The sequence below is a fragment of the Varroa jacobsoni genome, unplaced genomic scaffold (genome assembly GCF_002532875.2).
Source record: "Varroa jacobsoni isolate VJ856 unplaced genomic scaffold, vjacob_1.0 contig03548, whole genome shotgun sequence".
NCBI lineage: Eukaryota > Metazoa > Arthropoda > Arachnida > Mesostigmata > Varroidae > Varroa > Varroa jacobsoni.
Genome location: NW_019215040.1, coordinates 4,574 through 31,361, shown reverse-complemented (window position 1 = coordinate 31,361; position 26,788 = coordinate 4,574). Strand labels below are relative to the sequence as shown.

General features: G+C 40.2%; 3 protein-coding genes across 9 annotated transcripts; all 3 read left to right on the top strand.

The window, feature by feature from the left end:
- The first annotated feature begins 218 nt into the window (after positions 1–218).
- Positions 219–8,058, top strand: LOC111272847 (guanylate kinase). Of its 5 annotated transcripts, none has more exons than XM_022854492.1 (5): positions 219–1,022; positions 4,437–4,568; positions 4,725–4,996; positions 5,244–5,420; positions 6,205–8,058. In XM_022854492.1, the coding sequence occupies exons 1-5, from the start codon at positions 1,007–1,009 to the stop codon at positions 6,250–6,252; spliced, it is 645 nt and encodes a 214-aa protein (XP_022710227.1). In that variant the 5' UTR covers positions 219–1,006; the 3' UTR covers positions 6,253–8,058. The 5 variants fall into 5 exon arrangements, with proteins under 5 accessions (XP_022710227.1, XP_086829534.1, XP_086829535.1 ...); XM_086973408.1 differs by having other exon boundaries at positions 599–1,022; positions 6,195–8,058; XM_086973409.1 differs by lacking the exon at positions 219–1,022 and adding an exon at positions 2,517–2,808.
- Positions 8,059–8,738: 680 nt separating this feature from the next.
- On the top strand, positions 8,739–19,461 carry LOC111272846 (xaa-Arg dipeptidase). 3 transcript variants are annotated; one of them, XM_022854487.2, is made up of 9 exons: positions 8,739–8,887; positions 13,672–13,786; positions 14,393–14,650; positions 16,868–17,016; positions 17,441–17,561; positions 17,693–17,866; positions 18,019–18,264; positions 18,566–18,696; positions 18,944–19,461. In XM_022854487.2, the coding sequence occupies exons 3-9, from the start codon at positions 14,431–14,433 to the stop codon at positions 19,082–19,084; spliced, it is 1,182 nt and encodes a 393-aa protein (XP_022710222.1). In that variant the 5' UTR covers positions 8,739–8,887; positions 13,672–13,786; positions 14,393–14,430; the 3' UTR covers positions 19,085–19,461. The 3 variants fall into 3 exon arrangements, with proteins under 3 accessions (XP_022710222.1, XP_022710220.1, XP_022710221.1); XM_022854485.2 differs by lacking the exon at positions 13,672–13,786; XM_022854486.2 differs by lacking the exon at positions 13,672–13,786 and having other exon boundaries at positions 8,739–8,929.
- Positions 19,462–21,199: 1,738 nt separating this feature from the next.
- Positions 21,200–26,562, top strand: ND-39 (NADH:ubiquinone oxidoreductase subunit 39). The gene is made up of 6 exons (XM_022854484.2): positions 21,200–21,353; positions 22,239–22,482; positions 22,905–23,094; positions 24,850–25,112; positions 25,550–25,684; positions 26,057–26,562. Exons 1-6 carry the CDS (start codon positions 21,241–21,243, stop codon positions 26,297–26,299), a joined length of 1,188 nt encoding a protein of 395 aa, XP_022710219.1. The 5' UTR covers positions 21,200–21,240; the 3' UTR covers positions 26,300–26,562.
- Positions 26,563–26,788: the final 226 nt, after the last annotated feature.

Genomic DNA, 26,788 nt, shown 5'->3' with positions numbered 1-26,788 from the left:
CGTATGTGTGTGTGTGTGTGTGTGTGTGTGTGTGTGTGTGTGTATGCGCGTGCGTCTGTGTGTGTGTGTGTATGCGCGTGCGTCTGTGTGTGCGCTTGCGCTGCGCGTGAGCGTCTGTGTGTGTGTGCACGCGTGCGTCTGTGTCTGTATGAGTGTGTATGTGTGTGTGTGTGAATGTATATGTGTGTGTGTGAATGTATATGTGTATGTGTTTGTGTATGTATATGTGTATGTGTTTGTGTATGAGTGTGTGTGTACACGTGCGTCTGTGTGTGTGTGCGCGCGGGCGTCTGTCTGTGTATTCCCAGAACGTTCAGCAGCACAGCGGGCTGAGTACTGTCTATGGATGTTCTTTTGTCCGGTAGCTGTGTAGAAGACGGTAAAAGCAGTTTTTCACTACCGCCGCCTCTGCTACTGATATCGATACGGCGGCAATATGCTTGTGTCTGCCGTCATCGGCAGCGCTAGGTCGGTCCAATGCAGCATGAGCTCCTCTCGCTTCTTACCACGTGGTCTACATTTAGTAAAAGGGAGGAGGACCAGAGAGGGTTGTTTCTGTCTCGACGCCTATTAGCACAGCCGCGTATCCTGTCGGCCATCACAGTTCCACTTCGGCCTCTCGAGGAGAGCGTCGAGCTGAGATTTGCGTTGGCACGAACATCAGACACACGTCAGTAGTTTGTCTGCTGCAGGCGCATATTTAATTACAACCCTACCTTCCTGAGCTCGCAGTTACCTGCCTGGCGACGTGGTTGCAGCACGTTCATCTAAAGAGGAACGCACAATACAATTTCCGCCGTTTCTACGTAAGCAATAACGTCTGAAGCTACCGTTTCGTGTGTGGCCAAACTCTGATTCTCGTGCGGTAGCAGCAACGGTAGTGCTACCGATTGCTGTATTATCATCGCCGTCGATTTTGTGTGTTCGAACTGGTTTAGTTGAGCCAGCGTGTTGTGCCAACACCTGCTACGTTCCGAAGCGACGGTTTATACCTAAGCCATTCACCATGCGAGTCATCAATGGTGAGTGAATCGCTAGTTGAACAAGTAAAACTTCCAATTTTCAGTTGAGTATTAAGTCTATGCATTTGTCCTTGCCTACATATACACGGTCTACGGCAGTATGATGGCCGTAATGAAGCTTAAGAAGCGTGTGAGTCACATCGCCGTTTCTCCAATGGAAGCTAATCGGGAGGTCAACGATTGGGCAGATGATAATGTTCCTGTCATTTTAACAACTTCCTATCCACTGGCTCAGTCATTCAGACGTCATCGGAGCAGAAATGTCTGTCCGCCAGGAACTTGAGCAACAAATAGGAAGGGGAGGAAGAAGGATTTTAGGACGCTAGGAGATCAGAAGCAAAGTTCTGTTTTGGAGGGAAGGCAGTCAGATCATTGTACTCGAAACTCCTCGTCTTCGAAGCGCCAGACCGATAGCGACAGTTACAGTAGTAAATTCTCAAGTCGCATAAGTGAAACCGAAGATAACAGCAGAAATGGGATTGGAATCGTTGCTTTAAACATTTTGCCGCCAATTCCCCATTAACGAATCAAATTCGCGGCAGTTAGCTTAATGCTCCCCAACAAATATATAAGATAGATTGCGTACGCGAATATATGCGAAACATACTTGAAACGATGGTGCCTGTTTGGCACGAACGTTAATATCAAGATATTTTTTTTATACTTTTTCAGAGCAACATGGTTTTCATTGAACTCCACGAATATTTAATAATAATATTATTATTATTATTATTATTTAACACGTTGTTTTAGCATCTTGCATTCAGTTTTCTCAAACCGATGTACTTGAGACACATTTCGAGCCTTTCACTGAATGCCTTCTATAAGGAGCCAATGGTACAACATAATTATCGGTGAATAACTCACGTTGTTCGGCATTCATAAGCTTGTCACGATTATCAAATCTAAATGGATTTCGAACTGTTATGTCTATGCGCTACCACTAGGCACCGCTGCAAGCGGCTGGTAGTTCCTCCCGATGCAGTATATTAGGAAATTATCCAGTTGACAAATATGACCAGTTATGCGAGAAACGATATTAAGTTAAATGTCTTACCTAAAACACGTTCCGTTAGCGAACCTGATAGAACTTGACACATCTTGCCAAAACGTCTTATTACATCAAACAAATAAATTACATTTGCTCTGGTTACAAGAATAGCATCTTCATATTCAGCAAAACGCCTTATCTACTTGCTACATTCAAATGTAATCGATATGCCGCCAATGGGCGCATGTATTCTATCATCTACCATTTATAGCTTTGCAGCTATTTTTCAACTTGTTTGATATCGTCTAACTCACCTAACTTCCACGAGCATTAGCAATCGTCTATAAGGTGTAAGCTACGACGACTTCGTTTTATCGCTCGCACAACACGTGAGCGCTCTGCTGCTGAAAGCAATCAGACCCAGGTCCGTGTCTATTTTCGCGTCATTGGGGTTTTCTAGCCAGTTTGTGTAGGCAGCGCCCCCTATCTGCAACCAGGCTGTTACGGCTACAGCAAAACCATAGCATTTTTGTGGCCGACACCAATTGGCGTGCTAATCGGTTTTGTCCGACTAATCGAAAACTGGAAAATCCACCGTTCAGTTTACTCGTTTCCGCGCCAGTTCATCTGTGTAAGCTGACGAGGTCAGCGACGGTGCTCGGACTAGAAGACTTAAGTTCTCTTCGCTGAAGTTCTTTGCTTTTGGCAGCACAAATAATTTCAGCAGTTCGAAGTTGAGAAGCGGTGGTTTGCTGCTACTTCAGTCGTTCGTGTCCGCCTGCCCACTTTCGCCAGGTTGTAATAGTAACAGTTGTTCTAGCCGTAAGCAACCATACACACAGTACTACACGTTTCTACAGATAAAAAAACAATACCGCAAACCTAGCAAAAACAATGACAAGAACAACAACGATTCAGGCAGCAAACACATCTATGGCTGCAACAGTTACAGACTAACGAAGCAGTGTTACTCTGAAGTCATTTCCGTGTTCTTTGAAGTGTTACGCACCGCGATTCTTGGTTGTGTGAGAGTTGGTCTGTGACTGAAAAGTGACTGTTTGTTAAGTTGTTGTGCTCAACAATGAGCGAATAATGGCAGCACTTCGATGATAAGAGGTGTGACGAAGAGAGGTAGCACTTAGAATACTTCGAGGGCCGTGAGTAACCAGCAGATCAATATTTGAGAGAAGCGCTAAGCGGGTTGTCTCGATCAGCTGTTCGAACTTCTTTCAGTCTTCATTATACAGGTATCACATGCCTGTGTTTGCTACGATGGTTAAATGCTGTCCTGTATACGGTCTCACTGTTATGAAATGGGATGAGTCCTTGGATTACTCAAGTTCTTGACGGCGATTGAGCCATTGAATATTTGCTACTGTCCAGGTTGCCCCGCATCACTATAGACATACCATAGATTTAATTAGGAAAGGAGGGTAGGTTTGTTTCTTTGTTTTGTTTCGACAAGATACTAGATTGCGCTGCGAACAGCGGGATAGCCGAAACGACAGACGCCTATGAAGAATCGCCAACAGTATTGACGGTGCTCGGCCAGTAACGTATCGTGCCAGTACCGCTGTTTCCCGTTTAATGAGGTATGTTGACATTGTCTTTGCCCTCTCTGCTTATGGCAGAGCAATCCTCTCTCGAGGGTAACGTTCGCCGGGCACCGAGATGATCATGAATAACAAGTGGCAGAGGGCTTATAGAAAGGGGACCGCACATGCGCTTATTACTCGTGTTCAAGCATGACAGAACTTGGTAACCAGAGATGTCGCCACTGTAGCGGGTTTTTCCGTTAAAGCACCATTTACTGAGGATATGAGTCTGTTAATTCAGTTAGCGGCTGAGAAGGGCAACACGTAAACGAGTGAAGGCAATATAGCTATTGTAAAGTTACGTTGTATTCGATAATACTGTAAGCAGCCATCAGTGGTGCAAATCTGGACGTTTTGTATAGAGCAAAAAAATCGCTGAATATGGATTCGTGCATATGACTGATACTTCGAATATCTCAAATTGGAAACTCCCGGAGGTTCAAGAGGGGATTTAATAGAATTTGGTCAAGGCATGGCTTTCGCCCTGAGTGTATCATATGTTTTGGAAAGGAATATTTTTAGGTTATTAACCCGTACGTCTTCGGATAAGTTTAGAAAACGCTGTTTATTCGTGAAGTTAACTGTTTCCTCGACTTCTAATGTGAACGAGTCTAATAATGAAAGTTCAGGTTGGTTTCCGTAAAATGTATGTCGTGTAATTGCGTTCTGTACCGTGTACGGATACTTGTCTAAATGGTGTTACTGTTGTTTGTGGTGACATCTCTGAAAAAAAAACAAGGATCTTTGCACAGTTCTTATTGCAAACCTATAATTAGTGGGATAATTAACATTCTCGAATGTTTTGCACCATCTAATAAATGATTTTAGGAAGCCTTTCTGTGGTGCAGATGTCGACGTTTCGTCCGCTCGTTTTCTGTGGACCATCGGGAAGCGGCAAGTCGACGCTTCTGAAGCGGTTGATTAACGAACATGAGAAATGGTTTCAAGTCAGCGTTTCTCGTAAGTGCCCTTTACGGTATTAATACTTCCGTGTGTTCAGTAGAAACTAGGCACTTATTGAGAAAGAGGTAGTATTATGGAACTCACAGATATATCTATAGAAACTGTTACAGATCTATTTTTCACTTAATTATGTTAACTACTACGTTTGCTTAGATACAACCCGTAAGCCTCGTCCTGGCGAAACAAATGGGAAGGAGTATCACTTCGTAACATCCGAGGAAATGGATAAAGCAATTGCTCGAGGCGAATTCATCGAGCACACTAAATTCTCTGGAAATATGTATGGCACAAGTAAACGTGCCGTAGAAGACGTAATTAAAGAAGGACGCATCTGTGTCCTCGACATCGAGATCGAGGGGGTGAAAAGCATAAAGAACACCAACTTCAACCCGCGATGCGTCTTCATTAAGCCACCTTCCCTTCAGGTATGGGCAGATTCAAGTTTAAGAAAGCATTAAAGGTTCTGAGAACAGCTTCGTTCTCATTTGTTTGCGTTTGATTTGGCTCTAAGCAAGGTATGTAAGGTATTTTTTTTATTTACGATCATGTAATTGTGTACAGGTCTATAGTATTACTAAGGACCGTATGGTGGCCTCGTTAGGGCTAAAAAATTATATACAGATAAAGGGGATATGATCTATTAATCCATTTATTGCCATTGAACAAATTCAGATTCTCGAAGAGCGACTAAGAAATCGTGGTACAGAGACGGAAGAAACTTTAAAAAAACGCCTTAGTCGAGCTGCGCTTGAGTTGCAATACGGAGAGGAACCAGGCAATTTCGATCTTGTTATTGTCAATGACAACTTCGAAGAAGCTTACGAGAAGCTTGAGAACTTCCTTATAAAGGTAAAAATGTTGCAGTATATCTTCGCTAATGCTACAGTGCTCATACTTCCGGAAATGTAACTAACGCATGTACTTTAACCTATTTGTCTGACAGATCTAAATATAGGGTGTATTTTCAACTCTGTTCTATCACGCATAATATCACTCAGAGCTGTAAGCACTGTTACACGGAATCAATGCCAATGAACGAGGACTCACGCGTGTTTTCTTCCTAGCCTTATGCGAATTCATCTACCTCTGGTTGAAGCGGATGCATTTGGTTGTCCGCGCATTGAACTATTCTATTAGGTGGCTGTTATTTACTGCTTATTATCTATTTTCCTGCTATATCTGTTTGTCTGTCTGTCTGTCTTTTGTCGATGCTGCTTGGCGGACGCTTGTTAATGGCAATCATGACCGGCTATGGCGAAATGGTGGCGGTTGTGATGTGACGCTCACGACACACGTAATGTTGACGTACGAAACGTATATGTCGTACACATCTACGCCTTCTACCTCTTCGGCCACCGGATCTTCTTGAAATTGTTTTCTTCTCTTCATTGCAAAATTCATGGGGGTAATACAAAAATTAATCGAATTCCAAATCGACGAATACGATCAATAAAATTATCTAATGTAATGGATCAGGAGTACCCAGCGGCATTTTTTGAGCAAGAAAGTTGCTTAAAAATTCAAAAAGGTTGGCAAACATAGCTAACGTAGATACAAAAAAGAGACCTAAAATACGTAAAGTGTGACGTAAAATAAGTAACCTCGTACTCTGCAAATTCACAGGAAATTGAAGAACTCTCAGGGAAAAAACCCGAGTTCTGAGAGTGAATCGGTTAAATGAACTGTCTGCCTGTGTAGGCGACCGCAGATCGCGAAGATGGAACGGGACACGATCAATGCAAAAGGCAGGCCGCATACGTCAAAGAAGGAACAACAACACAGTAGCTGGACAACAAAATTCGAACAACATGTAACGACAAAAACACAGACAACGTAAAACGACGTTAAAAAGAGAAATATCAGAAAAGATTGCTCTCATGTCGATTCGGTTGATGAAGTATTTCAAGATATAACCAACTGACTGGACCGAAGAAAAGGCGGTATATTTAAATTGTGATCATAAGCAGATTGCGGGCTTCGTACTCGTATTATTCGCCTTCGCCACCGTGGCTACGCCTAATGTAAACATAGACAGACAGACTGTAGATGGTAATTGGGTGAAGCAACGACCATGTCATATCGTACGCGTTTTCCAGTTCTACAAAACTAGTTTTTAATACTTTGCATAAAAAAAACGACAGTAAAAATAATGTTAGTAACAACTTAATGGCCCTGCCTGTACATAACTCTGTCCTTATCGACCGATCGTATTGATTTAAACGAATATTATAAACAAATATTTGTTTGATTTCACTTTTTTGTACATGTTACTATAGCTCACAAAGAATACAAAAAGCATCTATCTATTGAATGAGAATGCCCGTAGAAGGAAAAGGTGGAAGACCACTGTTGTTCTCAGTACGCTATATACAGCGCTTACCCATCGTCATATCAGCTTGCGGCACATCTCCCTACAGCGCCAGTTGTTTCAAGAAAAACTGGTTCAATTCGCCGTGTTCGAGTAAATAAGCAAAAATTCAAATTGACTGCCAAATCTCGGAAAACAATAGGGCAGAAACTGGAAAACTGGAAATTGTTGTGGATGGCGGAAGCTGATCGTAAGGTCAAAGTAATGGAACATTTGTCACTATTTCTGATCTCTTACACTAATGGCCTAAAAAGTAGTTGGGGCACGGCTGAGGCGACCTCGTCAGTTTAGTTAGTATGTGTTTCATGTGCTATGCTCATTATGGTTAACGTAGGCATGTGGTTAACTAGAGTACAGACTACCTCTAAACAGACGATATACAACAATGTTTCTTTGGTCTTGTCGACTCTGTCTTTCTATGTATTCCTGGTGATCGAAAAAACAAAGAAGGTTTCAGGCTATTACTCCGTAGCAATACGGGTAGATACACGGTAGCGAGCAAGATGTGTCATTTTATTATAAATAAGCCGCGTCTATTATCCGATAAACAACTGAGAGCTGTTCTCTAAAAGAGGCTTTTAGGAAGTTTTCTATCGAAAACTGATTCGTAGCCATCAATTGAATTTTTTTAAAAAGCAATTCGTTGCACGTCGAATTGTTGTGTCTCGGGTGTTGAATCTCAAAATAAACCCTGCAGCCTATATTTAGTAAGTCAAAATCGGCAGGACCAAATTAAATGTATTATTGAGTGTATATATTTATAAGTAAATACACGTGCTTTTTTATTACGTTTGTGTAAACCATGTGCTTAGCTAGATCATCATCCGTGTTTATCAAAGATGCATTAAATTTATGTTACTGATGACAAGCTGTTTCTCGACATGACCAAATTGATGGAATCCTGTCTTATCGAAAAAAAAAAAATTGTTGTAGATCCACCAAGATTACAAAGAAAAAAAATTCTTAAAATACGTACCCAAAGAGCACTATTCTATCATCTTTCATCGTAAATAGTTGTCTATCACATTTGTCGGTGGGCGCAAACAATTGTTCCTTCATAAATGACGTGGAAGCTCTATCTTATAATTCTAATAAATGGTCTGCCAGTTTTTCCACGAATATGATTTGTACATAATTTTCGCGTATGTATGATATAGAAACCGTGTGGGATAAAAACGTGCTTCTCTATGAATGAGCTGTCCAGTCTATGAATGCCTCCCGCGACCTCATAGATTTATAAGGCAAGTATGTAATGTCGCTCGGCACTTGCACAAGTTTCTAAAAGCCCGCTATTATATTTAATAATACTATTTTTAAATTAAATTTAATAATAATCATCGTGAACTAAGCTAGGTTAATCGCACCATGTCCGACTATATATATATATACATATATATTTTTTTCCATTATTATTCCTTTAATAGTAGTAGAGTTTCGTATAAGCCTACTATGAAATTTGATAAATCCCTTATTCAGATTCTGAAGTACTCAGGACCGATGCGTGTGAGCTTTAGAGCTACTCACATAAAAGCGCATACAGCCATGTGCGTCGGCCAAAGGGAGCGTCATCCACTTAAGATACTCGCGCGGCAGCTATGATATGATCAAGCATGCTGGATACCTCTCACCTGCAAAGTTTTATCTATCAGGCTGTCTCTATAGCAGAGTTCGGGCGTACTGGCTGCTCCCGTCTACTAACAGCCATTTTATTATGTTGATATAGTAGTGGTGTAAGCGCGTTAACTGAGAAAGGGCAAAGGGTTTTCCTTTGGATGCCAATGCCTGAGGCCATCGCCACTGGCAGTTCTTCTGCGTTTACCGGTGTCAAAAGAAGCGGCGCTCGTTTGTTGAGAGCACGCAATTTTCCTCTCGTTTTTTTTCATCGCCATTGTAGTTGACTTGATCCTAAAGCAGGTGTTGGGCTCGCTGTGCTCACAACGATTAATAGGTACGTGCGTCCTCTGCCTAATAAACCAGCGTCGATTTCAAGGTAGGTACAATGTGTTTGTATAATATAGATTCATATACGGGATACAGCATGGAAATACGGGCACCGATGCAATTCAGTTGTTGAGACCTATGCCTATAGGGTCTACAAAGCGTTAGCTTTTCGATTAAGTACTAGAGCAGCAAAGCTCGAAATAGGGACGATTATAGATGAGCGCAGATAAGCGAACCGATGTCTGACGGGATGGCTTTCACAAAATGCAACTGACGCCTACGCAAGTTCCTCAATAGCATCTATTCAAGGTAGCCTTGTTGGAAATAGATATACGGACCACGTGGCTACTAGTGGTAGTTAACTGCCTAACATTAAGTAAAAAAGCCATAAAAATTATCGTGTTTTTACCTTGTTTACACTGACAAAACTTAACGATGATCTAACGGGAAAAAAAAGTGGCCAGCGTCTAAACTGTTGTTAGCAATGTTTAATTGGATGGTTAACATTTACATTATTTTAGGTTCGGAAATTGTCATATTTAGCTATACAGTGAACGAGAAACTATAAATTATTATTATTAAAAAATTCGTGGAGGTAGATTAAGCAATCGAGCATACGTCTTCGAGTATCTTATTGAGTTCGTTTCGTTGTTCGGTTTAATCGCTGAGTAACTGCTTGAATAGCCTGAATAGATACTATGGTCCGCTTGTTTCAGCCAAAAAAAAGATCGTTCAAACCCCCTGAGAAAAACATTTTAACCTGTTTTGTCAAAGTATCCATCCATTATGTTCGGACAATGGCAGTTTAGGCATTAGGGCTTCCTTCTCTCACAAGAAGAAGAGCCGATTCTGTTCTCACGCGTGTGTCAGCTGGTACCTACGGCTCGAATAGTGCCAGTCAGTTCTGCTAACCAGACACTACTTCCACTTTCTATCTACCTGAGCAACGAAGATCATCGAATATCTGCACAGGTGTTACATATTCTATCTCGGAAATCTTTGCCGGTTGTCGTCTTTAAATTCTGGTGGGTGGCAACTTGAGTTGCCCGCACAGCGGAAAAGGGTATCATGTACTCATGTCTTAATTACTGCTCGTCTTTGATATAGTTTTTCAGTGAACATAATTAAAAATGTAATCTAGTATATTGAATCTACCCAGCAAAAATAACTTGGTGCGCGATTGAGAACATTAGTTACGACTAGTTTTTTTCAACAACGTCTCACAGGTTCTTTGGTGAGTTTTTCTAAAATAGTGCATTCTGTTTACCCAGATTCTTGTAATACGAACTTTATACTACTATGCCTTTTTGTTAACAATTGTTTTACAAGCCAGAATGGAGTTATCTGTAAACAATCTCTCTATCTTGCTTCTGCTATATCATAGCTGAAGATTAAACGTGCGGCTTCAATACGAGAACGCTTACATTTTTCCGTATATATATAATATTATTATTTATTCTACAGCTATTTAACCTCCGGAGAAAATATTAATACTTCAACATAAGTAGCAAGCGCATTCAAACAAGTCATAGCTACGTTATTTCTTTGCCATCTGATTTCTCCGCTCGCTTTCAACCCTCTATTGTGCAATACACTTTCTACTAAATGTTCCGTGCCCAATTATTTATTGTCTTATCGGTATATTTTGTAAAACACCATCGGGAATCCCAAAACCGTCTGGCCATTTTGGCCACCGCGCTTGACAGAAAGTGTTTCTTAGTTCAGGAAGACCGTACTGAGTAAGTATCATCATATCGTCACCATTAACTCACACTCCTAACCTGTTATACGGATCGCAATGCCCTAAGGGCGCATGGATTTTGGCATTATCCCTCATAGAATCCGGTTTAGAATCTTCCCAAGCAGAGCTTCTCATATTAACAGCGTCTCCACCAGGCGTAGAATTCCAAATAAGTGTTCTTCGACAAACTTCGGAGCTATATACACCTGTAAGGCTTTTCTGCTGTCCTTTGCCCCAACAACTGCGTGCAACAGAGCAGCGGCTTGCGTGTCTATGCTATTATCTTATTTTTGACCCCATTAGATTAACGATCTCACGCAGGTGCAAGGATGATACAAAACAACCGTTTGCCGTAAGGAGCTTAGGTGACGTCTGTGGTCAGTACCTATTGGTTGAGTCTATAATGTCTGTAAATTAAGTCTTTTAGTTTACTACCTCCTGGTACTGCCATGTCTAAGTCAACCTATGCCAGTGCATTGCAGTAACGGTATTTCTTTTACTGTGACAGTTTAAGGAGGTTTAACTTTCTTACGGTACAGTCACGCGCAAACTGAAGGCAAAATTAGATTCGCTTAAAAAAAGGCTACACCTCGTTTTTTGATGCAGCGGATATACGAAAAAAAAAGATTCATCACTTCAATTGAAGTTCAAACCGATAGTTTCGCTTTTACGTCTGCTAACGTAAATCGATAACAATCCCTAGTAATGCATGAAAATCGGACTTCCCTCCTCAGCACGTACAGTAACCCGCATTGTCGACTGGTCTCCATTAGTTTAGTGTGATCCGTGTATACAATAACATGATTGTTTATAGTTCAGGTTTGAGTCAGGTTCAAAACAAACGGGTAGGGCTTTCGTATTCTTAATATATATACATGAATTACTATTATATTAGCAAATCTTAATAGGAGGTACCTTAATTGCACGTTAGAAACTTCAATTGCTGCGATGCTAGACAAATCAATTGTAAGAAATTAAATCACACACTCGTACGTTCCTATTTACTAATGCATTGGTGAACTAGATTTAAATAATAACTCTATTGGAGTGAATAGAGAACAGTGGAGTCATCATTTTTCAAAACTCCCTCTTCAAGAGGAATTGTCTAATACATTTATGTTCGACCGGGCACTTCCAGCTATTTCCTTAACAGTCCATTTATTGGAGCTGTGGATCTCCCTCCCAAACAGAAGTGACTCAGCTCTCAACTAAACTAAAGGTAACGAAGTCTGGAGCCCAATAACATGCACTAAAGCACTCCCTCATCACTTTTTGCAGCTTCTATCTTAGTACTTCTCGAAGGAAGGGAGCGTAAATTAATTCTTTTAAGTTAGGAGTGTTTATTTATTGTATAAGTTATTTGCTGGCTGCTGGCGCCCTTCTTCCGATCTTCTTATTCTCTCATTTTTGAATCCCTCTTCTTTGCAGATGATTTTTCTGGAAAAGATTATTTCTTTAGTTCGCCTCTCTGCTGACGCCAACATATGGTTGACAACCTTAATGGGAATCGTAATCCTATCTCTTCTGTCGTTTTGCAGGGCTTCATATTTGAAGGCAATATATTTTTTCTCTGTTTTATCTGACATGCAGAGCACATATATAGCGTGCTGCCCTCTTCCGATCTTTATCATTTGTCTGGTCAATACTTGTGCAATAGATAAGCTCGCCATTGTTATTGGCCTGCAAAGCCGGGGTAAGGAGCCTTGCCTAGTTTCCGGGTGACTATTATTTTTGCCGTTTTCGTGCTCTGGTTCTCCTTATCTTTGCTAACTCTAGGTCTAATTTTTGTCTCTATCTTTTCTTTCGCCATAAAACCCCAAGCTATAGCCAATGCCACAATCGTTTTGGTAGAAACAGTCCTGTATACCCTCGCCACTCTTACTACCCTTTGTGCCGTCTCTCTACTTGGTTGTTTATCCAACACACAGCACATAACGTTACCGCTTCTGCTACCGACGCTACGAGGCGCGTCGTATCTTTCAAAGAGCGTCTAATTCTGGACATAAATTTGGCCAAGTTAAGCGAACCATGCAGCGTCTTTTCTACTGCATATTGCATATGTTCTGCTCCTGTTTGCTTCGCATCTAGGTATTATTTGTCTATCTGCGTTAAATTTCCCCATACCTTTAGCTTGAATCCTACAAGTTTTCCTTTATCTGTTAAGTAGAATGGTCAGCTTTTTACAGACGCCACTTGAAAAAAGCGATTTTTTGTCCAGTGAACCGTGAAGACGAAAGCCTGATTCGTTTTGTCGTCCAGTTCCTCAGTCTGCGTTGTTATAATGGGTACCAAATCGATGTAGCTAATGGCAAATATGGTATGCCTGGCACCTCATGATAGACAAGATTCCACAAGGTTGATTCTAGATCCAAACTTTGTAGAACTTCCGCTCTGAAGTTTTTCTTTAGCACCCAACCTAAAAACTTCTGTCCTCCAAATGAGAAAATGTTGTTCTTTTAGGATATGGCAAATAGTCTTTGTGAACGCTTGGTAAGTAGCGTATTTGCCTTTTAACTTGCCTGATGAAATGTCTAATGATACCGGACGTAAAAATCGAAACATAAAGAAAAAAATACGAGATATCTATTTTCCAGAGATTTTATAATAATTCCCTTATTCATTCAACATCCAGCAATATTGAAATAACGTAGTTAGGTGTTTTCCTTACACGCACTATCAAACTCTCTGTTAATGGTTGTGAGAATTATTTATCCTTACGAAAATCCTATTAGTAATCGGACAGCGCATTATTATTCCAATTTTGTGTTCAAGTTTTATGATAATGATATACTTCAGGATTTTGTCAACGTGTCTTTTCAACACTTCTTAAGAAGACAAGTACCCGACTTCCCAGCCTTAAAATCAGGCTAACCTACACATCGGTCTATTTTCACAGGAATTAACCTTTCCTAAAATGTGCACAAGAGCCCTGAATCGTTTTGGCCACCTTCTGAAAAGCAGTTCCACTACTCCGGTTGGTTCTCACTTGCTGATGCCTTGCCCAGCCACTCGTTTCTTGGGGCGATTGACTTAATTTATTCTGATTCCAGGTATTTTGTGATAAGTGCCTCAATCCTGGAAATCCTTAAGAACGGATGAACATTCCTAAGGAGTACAGATATACCGTGCACATTGCCAACTTGGAATACTGCCACTGCATTGACGGTCATTATTCGCTCAGTTACGCCGTCGCTCTCCTCTCGTTTCGATAAAGACTTACGTATTAACAGAATCACATTCATAAATTAACTATACGCATTGTGTTTATTCACTTACGGTTAGTGATCTATGACTGTCTACGCTTCACATCTGACATGATTCACACACACACGCAATACGGCTGTACGTTTTTGATACAGAAAAACGCTTTACTACTGAAGTTAACGGATTTAATATATGACACCTGACATAAGTCGGATCCGAGAAGACGCTTCTTGAGTACTGTATCACAGCCTAAGGGGTCACTTCTGAAGGAAATATTCTGTAAACACAGTATTAGGGTCTATTACGTATGGTGTATTTTTTTAGATATATGTACATGTATATGTATATATAACATATATATATATATATACATATATATTAATGCTGTCTTCCTATACGGTCTTTGCTCTTCTATAAGGCAGAGTCAACAAACGACTCAGCAAGCCACTGTAATCTACAGAACTACACGTGTCTCCCAAAAATTATGTGTCGTCTTTTTGTAATATAAACGCTTTACGTCGATCTTTTTTACAATCGCTGGCCAATCGTAACAAAACTGCGTCGTAGAACTCCCAAGAGAGCTCTGTCACTGTGTGTAGACCAAGATGGCTGCAAATTATGCATCGATTGATATGATATTCACCGAGAAAGCAGCGGACTTTCGTGCCGTATCAACGTTCATTCATACTCACCCCGAGCTGGCATTTGAAGAGCATAAATGTCATGACTTTCTCGTTGAGAAGCTCAGAAAAAATGGATTCAACGTAATCGCCCATTACCTCAAGTGCGACACTGCATTCAGAGCGACGTACGAGGGAACGCCAGGTATGTAGAATCGTCTTTAGCTTTTCAGAAGTTACATTCCCTAAAGGTTTGGAAAGCCGACCTCAATATAAGAACGCCACTCAAATTTATGTTTGTGGGCTGCGAATTGAAAGATTGATGTAAATAGTTAACTCACCTGCATCATAAAAGGTATGTGCCTGTATTGCTCCAAACGATCATGAGTACACGACCTATTCAACCCGCAAAGGTGCTCAGAGAACTTCACATAAACTCTTGCATACGGCGTATATTGCTAGTTTATATTATTATATCGCTGTTAGGATCTGCTTTCTTAAAGGAATAAACCTTTACTGTTTAATAAGCTGTACTCAAGTGTAACATGCTTTTAGCACGGATTGATGAAGTTCTTTCAGTGCCAAACTCGACTGAAGTTTATCTGTTTGCGCTATTTTGCTAGGATCTTGATTTTCGATCTGTATGGTCCGCCCTAAGAGATATCGGCGATGGTTTGATTACAACTACAACCGCGGCGGCCGTGTCGACGGTACCTTTAAGCTTCTGGCAATACTACAACCGGCAGCGGGTCTGTTGGCTGCGGTGTAAAATGATCTACGGCGACATGCCACCCAGCGCAAAAACACCTGGAACAGCTGAAGACTATTCACATAAGAGAGGCGTAGTGCCAGCTATAAAGATAACTTGGCCACCACAGGCATGTATTATGCCCCATTGCTTCAGTAGCGTCCATCAACGATTTCATTCGAATGTTCTTAGCTACTAACAGGGTGCCTCAGAGGGAACCTTCTTCAAAGAGAGCAGCGGGATTGTGCAGAATTCAGAATGAACACCTTAAGGCCGCATGAAAGCCGGCGCAGCGCTGGGCTGTTTTGCTGAATGAGTGTCTTCGTTTCGAGCTGCTTCCTCCTCATTGGCTGAGGGTAACGCTTCCCGTTATTACAAAAGGCAAACGCGATCCAAACCAACTGATGCCCTAGGCCGAGATCTGCTATAAACAAAACTTCTTTCGTATTTGCTGGCAGGGAGACTGTTCCTGGAGAATGCGATACTCAAGAATCAGTGCTGATTCAGCAAGGAGCATTCCACCGAAACAGCGTGCAAGATCCTACTCTCATATATATATATATATATATCAATATAAAGAGATTTTAAGTAGCCCGGGCTCTACATTAACGTAACGTTTTCGAAGCGAGGTTCGAAACTGCCGTTGATTCTGCTTTAAGGAGTTTAGGTTTAAGCTGACAGAGGCTGGCGTTCCCGCAAAGGTGCTCAACTTAATAGTAGTGACACTCTAGGGAAACAGGGCTGTCCCAAAAATGGGACTGACCATCTAACAAAGCATAACAGGGATTTGGCGGAGTTCCGCTTCATGACACGCCTCGTATCCCTCGAGCTGACCGCTGACATATGTCAATTGATTCGCGTATCTAGAATTACTGACCTTGTATAACGGCTAAGATTTTTCCCTAACATATTACAAAAAAAAGAGCTTTTCTCAATACTTCTTTCTCATCCACGGATCGTTTATTTCAACTGCTTTGCGACTTTTCGACCTCAAAGTTGCGAAAGTTCTCACATACGGGATGGGCTTAATCAGAAACGGTTTCGACCATTTGAACCAAACAAACTTCATTCGAAAAGCCTTGGGATAGGACAACCGATAACAGGCTCGTCTACCTCAAGACGGCCACGCCAATGTTTGTTAAAGACCTCCGTCAACCTATTGGCAACTCCAGCACTTTGAAAAATCCTCGTAAATGGGATAGAAAATTGGCGGAGGGCGGCCTCGATTTCTATCAAAGAAGCGCCATGATGGACGAGACTATACACTACATAGTTCCGACCTTCGCCCATCCAGAGAACAGAGGATTCATAAACCTGATTAATATCATATTTGGACTATATATAAGCAATCGTGTGATCTATTATGCTTTTCGTTACCCACGAGTTTAATCGCTGGGCCTGACTCGATAATTAACCAAAAGAGTAGCAGTGAGGTGGTGTTTGTTGTACAATGATATCTTTGATAGGACCTTGGATCAATTATTCTTGGAGCATTTTTATAACATTAGCTCCAGCCAAGCTAGAAAAGCCGTCGTATGTGTAGAGTATGAGATAGCACAACCTAGTCGTATGCCAGGTTGTGATAAACGTATATATTTAAAGTCTTTCGAATGCTACCTGACAATGAATTAGTTCAATCGATATATCGCTATTGTTTTTAATGGATTCATATAGGAGGACCAACTATATGCGTGATGTGCGAATATGACGCTCTACCAGATGTGGGCCACGCGTGTGGGCACAATTTAATCGCAGAAGCGGGATACGCCGCTGGCATAGGTATCAAAGCCTTTCTTGAAAATAATCCTGACGTGAAAGGCAAGGTGAGGGCTAAAAACAGAGCTACATATTAATTCTCGAGTATGTTTATGTTCATTTATCCAATTTATAACACATTCGCTGTTGTCGGCATATAGTCGCCAGCAGATGTACATAAGTCATAATCTTCAATCAATATTAAAGGCAACAATATAAGAAGTTAGTTCATCGAAAGCCTTATTACACATTAATCATAACTTGCATCGTTCGATGTTCTAATAACACAGCGTAGCGTAGTGAAGTATAAGTGAAATAACTTTTCAGCTTCATAGCTATCTGAACTATAACTGAGCGACATATTCCGACTGGAACTGGTTTAATACTCATAGGAATAGCAGCAATCTATTATAGTACATTGTATCCTTAAAGCTTTTGACGTTGCTCAGAATAGTTGTACGTAGATGAAATGCCCGAAACTGTGTTGAACAGGTTGTCGTTTTGGGAACACCTGCGGAAGAGTCGAACGGTGGTAAGCAAAAACTTATCGATGGAGGGGCATTCAAGGACATCGACGTAGCCATGATGGTCCATCCTTCCAACACCGCCAATGGTAAGCAAGTTTCTACTATGAAAGATCACAGTCCCGCTAATGAGGCTTAACGTGAGGCTAGAAAAATTTCATTATTCAATCCTTATATATATTCATGATAATCATACGATGTGGATTTAATTCGATTTCAGAGGCGACTCCCCTATTTATCGGCGTTAATGTCCTGTTAGCCGAGTTCTACGGCAAAGCTGCTCATGCCGCCGGCTACCCGTGGGACGGCCGGAACGCCCTTGATGGAGCTGTAAGCTGCTACAATGCATTGTCGATGTTGCGGCAGCACTTGAAGCCTAACTGTAAAGTTCACGGTAAGGGTGTTCAGTATACATGGGTCAATTGAACGTATAATAGTAATCATCTACTCGTATATTTAATCTCACTATTCAATGTTGGTAAAGAATTGTGCTTAAGGACCTATTAAATGTAGAACATATCTGTAATTTTAACTCTCTGTAAATAGTAACTATTAAGAGCGGTGGAACTGCGGCCAATATCGTTCCCGATTACGCCTCGCTTATTATAATGTATCGGGCGCCAAGCATCGCTGAGCTAGAGGAGCTGGCAGCACGAGTGGACGATTGCGTAAAGGCTGGAGCTTTGGTCAGCGCCACTAAATCAAAGGTTTCACCCCTGCACTGCACCTACCTTCCCCTCCAGAGCAACGAAACACTGGCACAACTCTACAAGCAGCATTGTGAAATTGACGGTACGGTATATGACATTGAACTTTATCGTACCTCATACATTCAGTACTTATAAAACGCCAAAAGACAGTCATCTGTCGTGGTGTTCCAGGCTAAAAGAAAACTATTCTATGGCTTCAATACATATGGATGGCTATATATAAGGGATTGCTTTCGATGTATGAAGATATAAATAGAAGGTATCGCAAATATGTTTGAATGAACCAATTAGTCAATCATTTCTTTATTGTAATTCGTGAGTTGCGTGACACTGAATTGAATAGTAGCCTGTTGTTAGCCATCATTGTTTGTGCTTTTGAATAGGAATGAAGTTCGACGGAGCCGAGAAATTAGGAACATTTGTGGCTTCCTCTGACGTGGGTAACGTTTCTTGGATCGTACCTACTATTCAACCTATCTTCCGCATCGACGCCAAGGGACCTAACCACTCTGTCGTACGTAATCTAATGTATATATATATATATATATATATATATATAATATATATATATGCTAAACGCGAGATAAGCGTTTGGAAACGCGTTGAAAGTCGGAATAAATCTTAAGCAAGAGCTAACAAAACTAACGTGCTTTGTAGATACAGCTGGTTTCATTTGCTTTCATTAAGTAGCACACACTTAACAAGAGATTTAATGTCATAATTCATCTAACAAATGTTTCACTCTGAAATGATCATTGCAGGCATTTACTGAGGCTGCTGGCGAAGACTGCGCGCAAGCGAATACTCTGATCGCGGCTCGAGCACTGGCAAAGTCAGCGGCCGATATTTTCTGTCAACCAAAGCTATTGGCGGCGGTTAAAGAAGAATTCAATAAGAAGTAGATTTATGAAAAAAGAATTAAATACAAACATTTATTCCCATCAAGTTTATTATTTAGTAGCATATACTAACATTATAGTAGTAATAGTATATACTATTTTTGGAAGCAATTTTTGGCATAAACAAAGATTTACTTCAGAATAAAGCAACAAATGAGTCACATACGAAAGGCTGAAGCTGTTTACAAGATTCTATCATGTCACTTATTTTGTTATTATTATTATAAATCATTTGCTGAAATAATTCAGCTTTGTCACTAATGTGAAGACCTGTGTTCCCCGGCTCCATTCTGCAATCCTCACGTAAAACGTATATTTTTGTTCCAAAATTGTATTCCAATAAATCTCATTCTAACGATAATCTTACTGAAACAGCCAAATTCGTAACGCGTTTGTCTATTACGTTAAATTTTAGTACTATTGAATGTAAAGAACTTAAGTTCCTTACTTAAAAATACTGACATTTAAAAGTACTGAATCTCAAAAAGAAGCATCGCTGGCTTAAGTTTCAGCGCGGGCGAGTAGCAGCTTGGCATATGGTCACGATACCGTTTCATAGGTCTATAAGAGAAATTACGTCCATATATATCTGACCCAAAAATGATAAGATATCGGAGAGTCTAACGCAGACTGAGGCAAGTTCTTGTACTTATGGCTGACTTTGCGTAACCTTATGCCGATTAACTTTTTTCATAGCTGACTTTCAGATGATAAGACTTTGGTACAGCTATTTAATATTACTTTGAAGATCTGTTGTTAGGATGGAAGGTTTAATACGAGTTACGAATCTGAAAGGAACAGGCAAAATAAATAATAATATAGTTATATCTAAATTTACGGCGATATCTAGGCCTAAAAGAACGGACACGTGGCGTTTTATAAAGATAACAAGTTAACAAATGACAAACAAAGTCATTTTTATGCACTAAAATTACGAATTTAGGGCCATCTCGCCTAATGCATTGCGTAGGCAGGTGCACAGAAACTCTCTTAAACTACACGCTTAGAGCGCGAAAGAAGTTATGTAATTAGGCGTATGCAAAAGTGCTTCATTGAAGATTACGTAATAAAACCATTGTTTATACTAAGTCCCTTATCATCGAGAATTAGTCTAGCTTTAATCTGAAGATATCAATTAAACGGTTGTCTCCGATAAAAATAGCATATTTGTAAAATATTTCCGGAAAATAAAAATTGCTGCTCCCAACAAAACAAGATAATTACATATCTTTTGCAATATATATATATATAGTGTGAATTTGTATTTGGACATATATATATATATATAATCGGAAATAAAAAGCTACAAAAAAAAACTACAAATTTGAACTATATGTACATTATACCTATACATGGATAGAGAGAGAGAGAGAGGCGAAGTTACAGCTACATTTTAATAAAGCAGCATAATCAAAAATTAAGTATTGTTACACATTACGTCGGATCATTGAACTTATACATTATGTGTATGTATATACAATTTAATGCATTTTAATAATCAATTTTGATTATGCTGTTTTCTTTGAAATATAGCAGCAACTTAGCCGATTTCCTGCGGCCGCTAAACACAAGAGAATATCTATCGGTTTATTTGAGTAACTGAACGGAAAGAGTGCACTGAATTTTAAATATAGCCCTACTATGAAAGTTTTTTTCCTTCAGTGATCTGAAATCTTCTATGTTATGTAAATAAAATAGATTCGTTCATTCCGAGCTTTAAGTATTTATGGAGAGCTAGTAGGCGCGAAACCATAGCTGATAACTTCACATTGTATCCTGGAAACATTGTACACTATCGTGATTTACAAACGAAACAGATATGTTACGTTTATTTATATTCTATACCGTTCAACTTGTATTTCAATTTTGATGCAAAAACAAGCTTGCAACGTTGAGAAGGCGAAACATATTGCACTGCTTAGTAGAGATCAAGCATAATCGTAGCGGGTTTTCTTTTGCTTATTTCATAATGGCCTTGCACAGATAAATGTAATGATTGGATAGTGCAGCATTTATAAAGTGTAGGTAAAACAAACATATGCTCTAATTTTTTACTCATTGCAGCAACTGAACAGAATAGCATCTTATCGATTGTTGTCGTAGCGGCTCGACTATCATAAACCTTGTTCCGCCCATTAAGGTCATCTAATAACATTGCAATGTCGCTGTGCGTGAGGACGAAGGTCTTCTCCGGAACCACTTGGATTGCCCCCCTGGGGACCCTTGTCTCCAGGAGGGACAAGGGCTCCGGTCTAGGCACCAAGGGTGATAGGTGTGTAAAATTCAGTGCAAATACAAGGACTGTAAAATGTTTAACCAACAGTCCGGTTCTTTACTCGATTTCCATACGCTTTAATATGTCTTTACGATGAAAACTGTTGTATGCAATGCATACCTGTGCTAGATTATGCTGAGCAGGTGTACGGGTGTAGTTGTATATTTACGCGATAATAATAGGTAGTTTGATCACTGTTATGTTTGTGCTTGCGTAATAGCAATCTCATTCGACTGTTTTTCTATTCAATTTCTAAGCAATTTGCGACATCACCTTAGGCATGTGCAGAATATCACGGATTATTGTACACTATGGATGGATTTGAACTTGCCCCTATTGATCTACTTAGTTGTGGTTATTTGCATCAAAAGTAGGGGTATATATTGGGGTTTTCGGACCGTTGCCGGTAATTACGCTGCTATAGTATGGTTAAAGCCGATCTGACTCTGCCATGTCTGATTCTGATACGAAGCTGATCTCTAGAACTGCTAGTAGACCCTGATCAGTAGTTAATTAATAGAGTGTGCTCATCGAAATTGAAATAGGATGTAACATTACTTTATCATTGTAGAGTGCACTCAAGATATCGTTATTTCGTTTTTCATTGAATTCATTTACTACATCAATATTCTTTTATAACTTAATGTATGATTATTATTGATCAGTTATGATTGTAGTTTCGTGAAGTTTTTCCGGATTGTATAAGTATTTTATCATTAACGATTAAACATACCTGTGACCATTCGAAATTTCTGATAAAAATGCTCCCAAAAAAACTGTTACTAAAAATGTCTAGCGATATTTATAGCATAGTGGTTATATTACGTCGTACTTTTGCTAGACATTTTTTATCGGCCTCTGCTTGACTTCATTAAATTTCAGGTTGGAAGTCATTCGTAAGGGTACTGGGGGTCGTTCATCGTTTAACGGAGTTATAGCTACCGTATTCGGTAATTCCGGAACGCTTGGTCCCCCCGTCGTTAATGAACTGGGAAAATGCGGAACCATGATGATCCTCCCCTACAGAGGAGATTTCTATCGGGTTGCACCAATGAAAATTTGCGGCGATCTAGGTCAGGTCCTATTTCATAGTTTTTTCCTGAAGGATGAAAAAAGTGTCGCTAAGGTTAGTAGATGGACGGAGTTTACTATGATTCTACGCGGACTCACTAAATTTATATAAGCAAACAGATTAGTGGCACAGGCATTTTCAGAAGAAGTTAAGAAGAGATTTTCGAAAAGGTGTTTCCCAGCTGATCTTTAATTACCATATTATAGCAATGCAACTTTACCATAGACAGTCTTTTTTGGTGTCGGTTTAATTTAATATTGCCGTCATAGGGAGCTAGTTATAAAATGTTAGCCTTCTGCATGGACGTTTTCATGATTTCCAATATTGGACACCTCTAAGTAGAAGGCCTGATCTCCCAGTGTTTTACGCATAGCGCACGTCTACTTTAATCTTAATGTATGTGTTCATTTTGCTAAGTGCATATCGACTTTTTTAATACCGAGCTTTTTAATGTGATTGTCGCTTGTTGCTCCCAGGCGATGCAATATTCTAATGTCGTCATTAACATGATTGGTAAGGATACCGAGACGAGCGTTTTCTCGTTCAAAGATGTCCACGTCGATGGAGCCAGAATGATTGCTCGGCTGGCTCGTGAAAGCGGTGTTGAGAAGCTAATCCATTTTTCAGCCCTGAACGCCGTGGAGAATCCAAAGAGGAAAACAGTGCGTACGTATCGTTCGAATTCAGCTAACATTTCTTACTCGAGCCTGATTATGTCCGCTAGTTAATGAATCGATCACGCAACTTTCCCACTAGACGTACTCTTTTCCTAGCATTAGCATTTATTTATTTAGTTAATATCGACAGTTTCTAATATAATAACTGCTGGATTGCCTACTGCGAACCATTTAAGTGCAAATGGTATGCGTAATTAATCCGATACGCACACAAAGGTGGTTAACCTTGTTTAAACGTAAACTAGGATGCGAGACTCATTTGCTTTACCAGAGACTGAGTTTAGCTAAGTTAAAAACCGGTGAATTTCAATCCAAGGCTGATCGCAATAGAGATCTGAATTTTTAGTTATTAACAAATTGTACCTATTATAGGCCATTGACGGAGTGGCAAACATTTTGTCGTGTGCGCATCAGTTCTGTGACTGGTTCTGGTTACAATCGCGTCATGCTGCGGGTACAAAAGAGTCCATTGAAGCCACCCGTAGACGCTAGCCTGCATGCATCTATAGTTTAAAGGCCTTGTGCTGCTTGAGGTTGGTTTTTTTTTGTTAATAGCGAGTGCAGGCTCTGAGATTGAAACCGCCGTTTAACCAACTTTGCGGGATCTTTATATCAATAGGTGGCAGGTCATTCAGAAATTTTTAAGAGACCTTTCCAAACGATCGGAATCGCACACTCGTATCGCTCTCATAGTAGAATCATCATGTATAACGATATATCTTTCAACTCCGATTTTTAAATCCCGGACGTGCGGCAGTGTGGAATTTTCACTGAGTTTCATCACTTTCACTGAGTTTCATTACTGTTGAGATTATGCGGAAAGTTAGAAAATAGCACGCGAAACAGGCTAACGAGTCCTAAGAGCCTTGCGCATCAATTGTGATGATTTTCAGAGAGCCATTGGCGATACGTACCCTTTTCAAGCATCAAAAAAGACTGTTTGCTTGTCTAATAGCCTTGCATAGTGTGTCCTCCTAAGTAGGTCATGACAGATCTTGCCAGAGCGTGTCCTGGCACCTTCTACGGTTCAACATTTTATTTTCTTAGTTCAGACGTCTATGTTTTGAAAAGTCGATTGTCCAATGCAAAACACTACTTGACTCGAATGTGCTAGGCTGTGGGTGTGCAGAGACTGGACAGGTTCAATAACTCCTAGCAGCTTTTTGAGGTCTCGGATGATATGGAACATGCCAATGATAATCCTATGAATGGAGAAGTCTACTCTTCTTATTAGAGAAGTAAATCTTCCAAAGCCTCAAATACAGACGTTTTTACAGAAGCTACGAGGTTGGATTGACCAAAAGAGCTGTAAAATGTAAATCAAGGAGACACGTTCGTTGTTGAACTAAATCCAATAAATGGTAATTGTTTTATACCGAAACTGCGAGGTACTGATAAGCTGAATCTTTCTTGAAGATCACCTTCGCAGTTCTTTTTTATTTAAGTGTTTACAATCTAAAGAGGCTCATATGGTATTTTTTGCTTCCTATGTAATTAGGTACGGTTTGTTTGCATAAGAACGTGGGCGGTCGGGTTTGATATACCAGAAATGTTTTGCCTATTAAGTGGCGGCCGATGTATGACTGTTTTATGGGCTGTAACTTGAGAGGCCTGTTGCAATGACCGCACCTAATTGGTCTTTGGTTGCGAAGGCTCATGTGGCTTTAAGACCAGTAGGTATAATTAGAAAATAGAAAAATAAACGCATCTTTATGTGGGTGTCTTCTTTGGGTGTGATTTGCAGGGGCCTCGAAATTTTACGCAAGCAAATGGGAGGGCGAGCAAGCTGTTCGTGAAGAATTCCCGGGCGCGATCGTATTCAGGCCAGCCGATATATATGGCCATAAAGACCGCTTTATTCGCTATTATGGAGCCTTTTATCGACGCTACTATAACTGCATTTGTTTGTGGGGAAATGGCAAAGGGGTTTATAAGGCTCCTGTTTTCGTTTCAGATGTTGCTCAGGCCGTTGTCAAGGCCGTCTTGCAGAAAGGCAACGAAGGCGAGGTTTGAGTTGAAAAAAGCTTCTGTTCCATATTGATTGTACAATATATCTACGTCTCAAGGAAGTGAATTAATGAATTTGAACCTTGCAGAAGACAGCTGTTTATCTAATTTGATTTTTACTAATTCATTTTGCGGCATATAGGTACTATATGTGTACATTTGAACCTTTAAACAAGTGGTACAGCACACAAATTTGACAACCACCATCGTTGAACTCGGCTGAAGAAAGTTGGATGACACTCGACTGTCATATACCAAATAAAATAGATTAGTCGAAAAATCTCTGGTGCCCAAAGGTTTCTGATTCAACTGAGTAAACCTGCTCATCAAATAAAAAAAATAGATCTTATTGCCGATTCGAGCATTATTGGTTACAATAATCATGAGCGACCATTGCGGCTAAGTGTACTGTCTTTCACGTGACTTTTTTCTCGCAGACGTACCAGGCAGTTGGCCCGAAGATGTACGAACTCTGTGAATTGGTGGATTACATTTTTCGGGTGATGCGTCGAGGGCCGGATACTGGCTACATTCGCTTTGATATGCGCTTCGATCCATTATTTTTAGGAAGGGTTCGTATTCCGCTGATACTCATATACAATAGATATAAAAAAAACCTTTCGAAATTTTTAAAAATAAACATCCATTCGTCATTAGCAAAGTGCTCAGTGCAATTAGCGTTTAGCTAGTATCTAAAGGTAATTCACTAATACTTGTTCGGAAAAACTAGGCTACTAAATGTTTCGAGCTTTATGCCCGGTCCAAATTAGCAGGTTACTCAATCAATACTAGCAACTAGAAAAAGCAAACTTGCCACAGGAATAGCTTCTTGATTCCTTGAAAAATGTTGTCAGCCGTGTTAGTTGAATGTTTTCTGAGAGATGCTTTTTGACTAAGCTTATACCTTCTATTGCTTCATTTTCTGTTTTTCTTCATGACGGAAGATATTATTTACCCAAATGCTTCTACCGAAGCATCCTGTATTGAGCTTCGAACGTCTGGAGCGCGAAAATACATCGGATGAACTTGATAAAAGATATCGACTGATATCCGACCTTGGAATTAAACTCACGGAAGTCGAGGACCGTTTTCCATACGAATTGAAGGCCTGGCGCATGCACGGTTACGCTGATCCTAACATGATGCAGTTCGAGCGCGTACGACCTGCGCCTGGTATACCAATCTAGACAGGAGGTTACAAAGAAGAGATATGGCGATTTTAAGATGACTAGACTCGCACTTGAGCACAAACCAGCGATGTCACGGAAAGGCCTCTTTTGGCTAGACAGACTGAATTTTAAATTCTGTCATAACATGGTCCTAGTTTGTAAGATAGCGCAAAAAAGAGCTTTGAATGAAGAAGTTTTTGGTGATCAACTTTGATTGATATAGTAAATACTAAGCTTCATAGCTGAATGTTTAAATAAAGCTGAATGTAAAAATCGGGAAATACGAAGTCGTATTATTTACGTGTATGCTGATAATTAGATTTAGGCAAATACAGAGTGTTAATCTTGTGGGTTACATAGTGGTTGTCCATTTTAAGAAAAACAATTTTCAGGGTAAATCGTATTGAGCGCCAAACGTAAAACCTAACCCTCATTTGATGATATTCCAATAAGGATTATAAGTTTCTATCCATTGAAGTGTCTCGGACCAGAATTTCAACTAGCTGT